This window comes from Phaseolus vulgaris, chromosome 11 (assembly GCF_051622355.1).
Source record: "Phaseolus vulgaris cultivar YP4 chromosome 11, ASM5162235v1, whole genome shotgun sequence".
Taxonomy (NCBI): domain Eukaryota; kingdom Viridiplantae; phylum Streptophyta; class Magnoliopsida; order Fabales; family Fabaceae; genus Phaseolus; species Phaseolus vulgaris.
The window spans coordinates 44,913,358-44,922,942 of NC_143508.1; the positions used below are offsets into that span (position 1 = coordinate 44,913,358).

General features: G+C 31.6%; 1 protein-coding gene across 1 annotated transcript; it reads left to right on the forward strand.

Annotated features, from left to right (window-relative positions):
- The first annotated feature begins 8,389 nt into the window (after window positions 1–8,389).
- On the forward strand, window positions 8,390–9,585 carry LOC137808476 (RING-H2 finger protein ATL66). Its single transcript, XM_068609609.2, has 2 exons — window positions 8,390–8,789; window positions 9,277–9,585. Exons 1-2 carry the CDS (start codon window positions 8,408–8,410, stop codon window positions 9,480–9,482), a joined length of 588 nt encoding a protein of 195 aa, XP_068465710.1. The 5' UTR covers window positions 8,390–8,407; the 3' UTR covers window positions 9,483–9,585.

Sequence of the window (9,585 nt, forward strand, 5' to 3'; positions counted from 1 at the left end):
TAGTTATGATGTGTGTCACTCTGTCTCTCACATCACCACCACTTAATATTGTTCATGCGAATTTAATATAAAGGATCAAATTGCATACTTTTTAGCAGAACTTAGAATGAAATTGATTTTTTTTTAAATCATTGGATCAAATTGACCATTGACCCTTAATGTAGGGACAAAAAGGTAATTATACCTCATTTTTTCCATCTTGTTCTTATTAGATATAGAACATTTTTAGGTGAGTTGTAAATCAGGAGGATTTTCAATTTTATATATTTTCAATCATAAGAAATAATCTTGACACTGTGAGATATTAACAAAGTGTTGCTTTTGTATTATTTTGTATACATGGATTAGTCTTTGTTCGGTTAAGTACATGATGAAGGGAGACATCCCATTAAAGTAAGCTAATAGTTAGATAAATTTAATGTCTAAGTGCTAGGTAGGAATAAGTTGCTCTTTAAACAGTGAATATGTCAATCATAGGGCAACCTCTTTAACAAGTTTAGCAAGATTAACGGGGATGATGTTTTGTTACCGAAAATTCAAGAACTCAAGAAACAACTAAATCCATGGATTTCGATACTCGTTTTTTAGGTGCTCTACACCCCTTGCCTCTCGAATTTGTTTCCTAGTACTTAAAGTTATCTAATGACACACTTAGAAGGAGGAACCCCTTTAAATATGACATGTCCTAAGTTGAGAGACATACTTGAACTCGTTGACTTAAAGTTACTACTTTGAACTAAAACAGTTTCATATGCAAGCATGTCTTAAAGCTAAAGTTAATAACTAAATAAAGAAATAAAAGACTAATGTAAATGAATTATAAGTTTGAATATAAGTTGAATTAAACTTTTGTATTGTAGATAGAAAGGTTCAGGCTTTAATGACCTTATCTCTTATATTAATAATATATTCATATTAAGTCTTGTAACAATAACAAAAGATAGTTAAATTGTTAAGTTTTATTTTTAAGTGGTTACCAACTAATGTGTTAATAACAATTTATTCAAAAGACATCTTATTTAAATTGAGTATATTAAATTTGGGTAGGTACATAAGTCCTTCATGCTTAGAATTAGAATCTTACTATGTAAAAAACAAAAAATAATATAAAAATAGAGGGTTGAATTGTGTTTTAAAAAATTCTCATCTTTTCACTAGTATCATTAGAACAAGTACTATCATTGATACAAAGATGAATACACCAACAATAATAGAAATAAATCTTCACAAGGTTAACTTTAAAATTTCCTCCCTTCTTTAATTAGTTAAACAAATATATAACATGCAATATAAAATATCAAGGAAAGAAAAGATACTTGGTATTTTTGTACTAGTTCATTTAATCACACAAACTACATCTAATTCTTGATCAACTAGTCAAGTTCCACTAAACAAACTTACATTTAAGTGCACACAAGTATTCTTTCCCAACCATTTTTGGCTTAAACAAGAAAGCATATGTTCCCAAGGTGGAGGAACAAAAGAAAAGATCAAGTAAGGTGTTTATAACCACAAATTGGAAAGAACACTGGAGATGAACTCCCTAGTGGCAATTGTGGGCCCATAATACCTCGGTAAGCACTTCTATCCACTTTCCCTTTGCAGGGGACAATCTTCATTTTAGCTTTGCGAGAATGACCTTGTTGGTCACCTCTGCTTTCCCATTGGTCTGAGGATGTTTGAATTAGCTAGTTACGTGCTTTATACCGAGGTTCTCATAAAACTCGTCTAGCTTCCGATCAATGAATTGCTTTTTTTTGTTAGTGATTATGGTATGCGGGATTCTGAAGCAATACATGATGTTCTTCCAAACAAAGCCCTGGACTTGTCAGGCTATTATTTAAGCTAGAAGTTCGACTTCAATCCACTTTGTGAAATAATCTGCTACCACTAATAGGAATTTTTGTTATTCACACGACAAGGTAAGTGGCTTGACTATGTCCATCTCTCAAAGAGCGAAAGGCCAAGGTGAGTTTGTCCCTTGCATTTCTCTAGGGGTGAGATGTGTCAAATGGTCATTCTCTTGACAACTTTTGTATTTCTTCACATGCCCTTAGCACTTGTAAGCCCATAGTTCTTTGGTTTTGAATGTAATATGCATATGTCATTGTGCAGTTTGTTCATGATGTAATCATCCCCCTCTTTTGTTACACACATAAGCAACGACATCAAGTATCCTTTTCTATATAGGTCTTGGCTAATAATTATAAACCAAGTTATTTTTTTTCGCCATTGCCTTATCTTGGTTTCTTTCAGTTCCTTGGTTGCCAAGATACTTCTTCATCGATTTCATCTAGTTCGCATCTTTAGTAGTTGTACTCATGCATTCACTTGTGTTAACTATAGGTGTGGACAATGTTTGTTGTATTATTGTTTCATGGTAATTTCTTATCTCTGTGTTCTTTCTGGACAAAGTAGTGCAAGTGGTCGGTTTTCACTAGCCCTTCAGTCTTGTCTTTCAAGCCATACATTCTTTGGTGTTGTCTCCGTAAGTCTAATGGTAATGCCATTTTTTTCTTTTCTCGACATTGGGGGTGTTAGGATTTTCCTGGTGTTGGTAGCCCGATGTTTAGTGCTTCCTTGAGTGTTCAGGCCTTGTTTGTATTCAACGGGGTATATATTGCAAAGTGAGGTTCCCATATTGGCTATTTAGGCTATCATGGTGGCATGGATTGTCAAAAATGGTCTGGGGACTTTCCCTTCATGGATGTGTCGATCTGTACCTAATAGTAAAATTCTTTGAGTTCTTCAAGTTGCATGAACTTAGCGACTTTTTTTTTCTCCACTCATCAAAGCTTGACATTGGCTTTTTGCACAGACTATTCGCAAAAGGTCCCGACTTTAGGGTAGTGACCATGTGATGCACGACTACCTCAAGGTTGAGATTCCTGATGTTGAGGGACACATTTCTAAATCGTTACACAAATGTGAAAAGTGATTCCACCTTTTCTTGTCTAATATTGACAAGGGTTATTGACCTGAGGTGGTGTTGTTAGCTTGTTGCGAATTGTGTCTTAAACTTTGTGACAAGGGTGTCGAAGTAGTTAATTGATTTGTGGGGGAGGTGAGTGAACAAACTCAATGTAAATCCTTTCAAGGAAGTTAGAAACACTCTATAGAGAATTGCTTCATCGAAGGTATACATGTTTATTTGCATGATATATATATATATCAACCCATCTAGGCCTAGGACGCCATTATGTGTGCAGATGGTAGAATTTTTCTAGTTTTTTTAAGATGGATGTTTCAATGATACCCTCTACAAAGGGATAATGGCAAGATGATGTGCCCCCATGGTGTGTGTGGAGGCAGGAAGTTAAGATTGTGCATTTTGGATGATATCGAATTCTTGTGCTTGGAAAATGGGTGAAGGTTGGACCCCGCGGGATCCCTATGCTGATGTTCAGGGTAATGATATTGTTCCATTACCCTTTAGTTTTTGCTGCATTCGAGCATTTTTGGCTCTTAGCACATCCATTTCCTCACTGTTCTTCCTCTTTGGTGTCTCCGGTTCTATTTGAAGTTCCAACATCAACTACATCTGCTAAGCATGATTATCTTGCATTTATTCTAGGTGATGTCTCTCAATACTTGCCATATTGTGCGTGGTAAACATGTGACTTTAGGATGAGGTCTTTCTCGACCCCACAATGGGCGCTAAAGTGCTCTTACAAGGTTGAGATAACCTTAGAAAACCACGTCCTTTGTAAATCAATTTGTCTTGAAGTCTTTGGCTCTTAAGTTCTCGGTCTATATCACTTTTAATCTCAATCTCAATCTCTCTTAATCTAGGTCTCAGATTCTCTTAGTGTTGGTCTCGGAAACCCAAAGTATGCTACGACAACCATATAACGACTTTCGTAAAGATAAAAGTAAGTTGTTTACCTTGATATGCTCATATATTTATACAATTATTAGTGAGTTTTTTACCTGTATGGACCTTTGGAGGAGGTCCAAGTCTTCTCTAATTATGATTTCATCGTTGGTTAGTCGTAATGTCATTGCTAATTATGTATTTCATTAGTTGCTCCAAATGTTAGTGATATCTTACTTTCATCAAGCCGAAAGTGTCTCGACTTACTGAATTGCCAAGAATATCTCGTACTTACCTTACAAAATGTAGGCTAGGATGGGGGTTGGTCTTGTATTTATGTTGAATGCTAAAAAAGTAGTTTTGCACCTAGGTGATGCTAGTTGCTTTTACCGGGTTTGGCGTCTAGGTCCACCGATGTGGTGAATCTATGTTATCTATATTAATCGATGTTTGTCTTGAACGGTTACTGAACTTTACTGATAAAGCCAAGCGGAAGTCCACCTATAGAAGACTCTCTGACACTCAAGTCTATAAGAGAATAATAATATTTGATTAGTAAATAAGTATCAAGTATTGAGTTAGTGAGAAATATTTCTTGTAATTGTATTTATAGACTTGAGATAGCCATAAAATATACTACTAACCACTTCAGTTACAAGGAGTGGTGTCGAACTTCTCACATTAGTAGGGATGACAAAGTGGGTCGGCCCGTCCCGCACTTGGCCAGCAAAATGCGGGCCTAGTTGGCCCGCGCCCGCGTAATGAACACGGCGCATAAGGGCCAATCGGCATTCGTTTTTTTTTAAGAAATTCAATGAAAATGTTTTTTACTTTTTGCTCTTGAAATTTGTCAAATTGAACATATATTTGCTACTATCAAACATTAATATTTTTTTCTTCCATTTTAAACATAGTCAAACATCAATAATTCAATTAAGATGAAAATCAAATATCAATATTCTTTCATTTCAAAAACATTAAAAATAGTTAATTCAAAAACATTAAACATAAACACCACTACAATAAACATAGTTAATTCAAAAACACTAAAATTCTTCCATTTCAATAACATTAGATGCAGCCTTAGAAGAACTTTCATCAAATTTTTCATAATTATAATCTTTTCCGTCATCTGCATACATTAAAACAATGACAATTAATTAATTAATTTTTCATAAAAATAATGCAATAAAAATAAGATCAATTAAAAGGAAACCAAAATGTGCAGCGTTAGAATGAATGAATGTGAATGGAAAAGGAAAACCTTTTTTTTTGTCAGTCCAACTTGCCACTGCCAAATTAACACACAAATATTTTTTTTTTTTTGCAGGTCAGCGAGCCAGCCCGTCTCGCCGTTGATCCGCACGGATTGCGAATTATGCGGGACGGACTAAAGCGGATCAGCGGGTTGAAAAACTGAACCCGTCCCGCATTTTTTACTAGCGGGCCACAGACCAGCCCGCATGACTTACCTCACTTTGCCATCTGTACACATTAGTGTAGTTATAATTGTTTTAGAGGATTACCAACCAGATATATAATTAACTGCATGTCATTAGTATCCATATTGTTAATAGAAATTACCTATGACAAGTTATTTAGGGTCGGGTAGTACACCATTAATCCGTGACCATTTATAGTATTGGATAAAATGCGTAAGGGTACAGTAATCTCAAAAAAAATTAACAAAGGAAATTTATGGAAGGTGTAGTAATTCAATTTTCCTTAAACAATGGGATAAGTGCAGTCATTAGCATTCTCCATTAGTAATAAGTTAAATAAAAATTTACTTTGATTTCAAAGTTAGTGACTTTATTAAGACCCTAATTAATGCGTACACTATTCTTTAATAAAATAGTTAAGCAGTTAATTAGATAACGTATTGATCTTCCTGATTTTGGTGGTGAGAGTGAGTGCATGCGTTTATCCTGAACTAGCTCAACAGTTTCCTCTGCCATTCGGGAGTTAGGCCCTTATTTTTAGATAAAAATACATAAAAAAAAGTTTCATTCATATGTGTTTGCATTAATGCAATACAAACAAAAAGAAGATGGGTTTTGAAGCTTGCCAGAACGGAAGCATTAAGATAAAATAGTAAAAAAACATTATTTACCCAGTTACGAATTAAACAAAATAAAATCTTCTTATTAAAATACATATTAGAAAAGTACGTTATGTATTTATTTACAATTAAAAGAATTTATATAATGTTTTTTTTTTAATTTTTATATAAGTTTTACTGTTAAAGATCACTATGCAACCTGACATTTCAGTTGTATTTTAGTTAGGGCGACACCTCAAACAACAACCATCATTTGTAATCACATGAAAAGAATATTATTAAAAAAAATACAAAAATATGGGAGGACTAGACAAAAACCCATATGCTAACAAAACCGATACATAGGTAGATTATACTTATTCATAAAGAATTATAAGAATAGACTAGATGAAAGCCTATTATACTAATGAAAAAATTCTCTATGAAGAAATCCTAAATTAGAACTTATCAGCTCACGCATTTTCTTTGCGAAAAGTAACCCTAAACCTGATTTTTCCATAGTAAGTAAGACAAGTATTTCATTGATTCTGAAGTAATTAAGACAAGTATTCCAACCAGACATTAGTAAGTCCCATCTTTTGAGCTTCCTCCATAGCATGTATAATCTCATACTCATCAACCAAAGCATTCTGAACTTCAAGAAAAGCAGAGAAAGCTCTAATAAATTCTTCCATAGTCCCACGAAAAATATCTCCACAATATCAAGACCAGGATATCCCCTAGCAACCCCACCAATGATAATTTTAATCCTGGTGAAGGAAACTCTCATCTCATAGGAAGAGGACGAAAAACTTTACCAATACAAGTATTAATACCAAAAAACTTGATCATGTTAAAATTCAACATATCATTATTCTATATAAGCTTAATTATTTCATCACAAACTATCTTATATCAAAATTAGTATTTTTAACAATTATTTTTGTTTGACTATTATAATGGTTTCTTCAAACATACTAAATATGCATGTGTGTTGATTTAATAATAATTAATGTTATGCATTACAATAAAAAAATTCTACAATGTTATATATCTTAAGGCAAACTATCTGTATGGAAATATTTTAATTATAATAATTATCTTTTGTTGACAAATAATGATTTTCTGAAAGCATGTTAAACACTACTACAACATCATTAAATAAAAATTAATTTTAAAAATAAAAAATAATTAATTATATATTATTAAATTAGATACTTTTTATAGTTTAAAAATTATTAATATTTTAAATTCTTTTTTTATTAATAAAATTTATAAATTAATATTTAATTAATTAATTGATATTTAATTATAAAAAAAATATTTTAAATATAAATAAATTTCTAATTTAAAAAATAATATTTAATTTATTTATATAATAATTAATTATTTGTTATCTTTAAAATTAATTCTATTTAATATTAAGATACGAAAGTGTGTTGATTTTATAATAATTACTTTAAAAGAATATAAAGTATAATAATCAGTCACTTGTTAGTTTTTATTGTTATTTAAGTTTATATAGAAACAATGTTATTTTATTTTTCTCATTCGTATATAAATTAAATAAGGATTAAGTAGAAAAGAAAGATATAACTATTACAAAAAAATAGATAAATGAAAAAATTTGAAAATCTAACAGTTGTAAAACATATTATTGAACTCATGTCATAAAATTTATTATTTTAATTAATGCTAGTTATTTTAACTGTTATGACCGAAGAAAAAAAGTCATAACTTAATTTATTTCTAATTGGTATATATAATTAGTCAAAACAAAAACTTAACCGTTACAGAAATATACATCAAAATAAACTATTTATAAATCTGTTTTTTTTATATTTTAATTTTTACATTCATCTTGCACCTGTGTGTATCACTCATTCTGTTTAACCACATCAAATTTTTAGACAAATTGAAGGTTGAAAGTTTGTAGAACTAAAACACGAAAATAAGTATAATTTTTAAAATGTAAAATATATATATATATATATATATTATAAATCATAAATTATATAAATTGATATATATACATATATGTTCAGATTTTAAAAAAAAATTGTTTTAATGGTTATTCAAAATAATTTTTTTTATTTTTATAATTATAATAAAAATGTATACAATAAATTTAAATTTTTAAAAAATTAATGTATTTTTTTTTATAGATGCTGTTGGACATGTTATAATTAGAATAAAAATATAAATGAGTGCAAAATTGAGTTTAACTTATATAATTGTAAATTTTGATTTTATAACATAATAGAAATAATTTCTTTTATCAAAATGATAATTTTTTCTAAATACCAAAACTAATTTTCTTTTAACCATCCCTTCTACAAACCTAGTGTGTATCTCTTGATTATACTCAATGCCCACCCTTTTTACTTCATTACCTGTTACATAAAAACAACAAAACTTGTGGGGACAATTCTTGGTTGTCACTAATTAATTTTATTTTTCTGCATAACATTGTCTTTAATTTTCCTAAGCCAATGTTCCCATTGCATCCTAATAAAAACAAAATCATTCGACCTGTGATCAAACAACTCATCATGGACCAGAACAACACTGTTCCAAGAATTCATGCATTCTCAGCAGCAGCACCACCTTCCCCTCCCATGTTTTCCTTCATCATTGCTCTTTCCATCGCAGCACTAATTTTCATGTGCTTCCACGTTTTCTCAGGCATTGCTTCAGCAGCCATTCTTCTAGCCCTTTGCATCACCACCCTCTTCCTTTGCAGGTTTACGCATGATCGCGAATTGAGAGAAGCAGCCTCTTTTCATGCACAAACTCCACAGAATAACCACAGGGTGGTGAAAATTCTCAATAAGCTTTTCTGGGTTGTTGAGTACAAAAGGGGTGGCCAAAGGCAACAAGTCAAGAAGCTGCTTGGATCAATTGTGTGCTTTGAAAACCAAGCATTGGTATCAGGTGACACTCCCTACGAACAAATCTCAATTCCTGACAAATTTTTTTTTTTTTTATCACAAAGAAAAATTACTGATACAAAGCAAATAAATCTGTATAAAGCTGTGCAAAAGCTTGTATTATTCTTACATTTTGGGTTTTCAAACCTGTGTTTATGTTCCATAGCTTCTAACCAAAACCACTGTTTCTATTGATACTTTTCTGATATGGAAATGAGTTCCTTATTATTCTGCAGCAAGCCATTGAGTTCTTGCAAAGGAAGCTTTGAACTGATAGAGTGGGAAGAAGGGTGCTAGTAATCTTTATATGAAATTGTAACAAAGATCACACTTTATTTTAAAATCGACCCATTATCAATAGGGGAAAGATTGGTTAGATGTATATATAATAGAAATTTGAGACATTTACTTGTTTGTATAGAAGAAAATATTAAGAAAAACAAAAAAACTTGTATATAATATTTTGTTATTGATCTTAATTTTTGTTGTAGGGAGTGAATGTGCTATTTGCTTGGAAGAGTTCAAGAAGGGAGAAAAGTGCCTTGTGTTCTCATTTTGTGGCCACACCTTCCACTGTGACTGTATCAACACCTGGTTTGAGGAAAAACCCACTTGCCCAAATTGCCGTTATGTGCCATCAGCCACCATGTTAAAGAGATCAAGAAGCATGGAGGAGTTCTTGGAGAATTTAGTTTAGGCAGAGTTTTTTAGAGCATTTGTTGTGAGGAATCTTTGTAAAATATAACATTTATGTTTATAGCACAGTTAGAAACTAGGAAATGGATTCAATGACAGAAGTT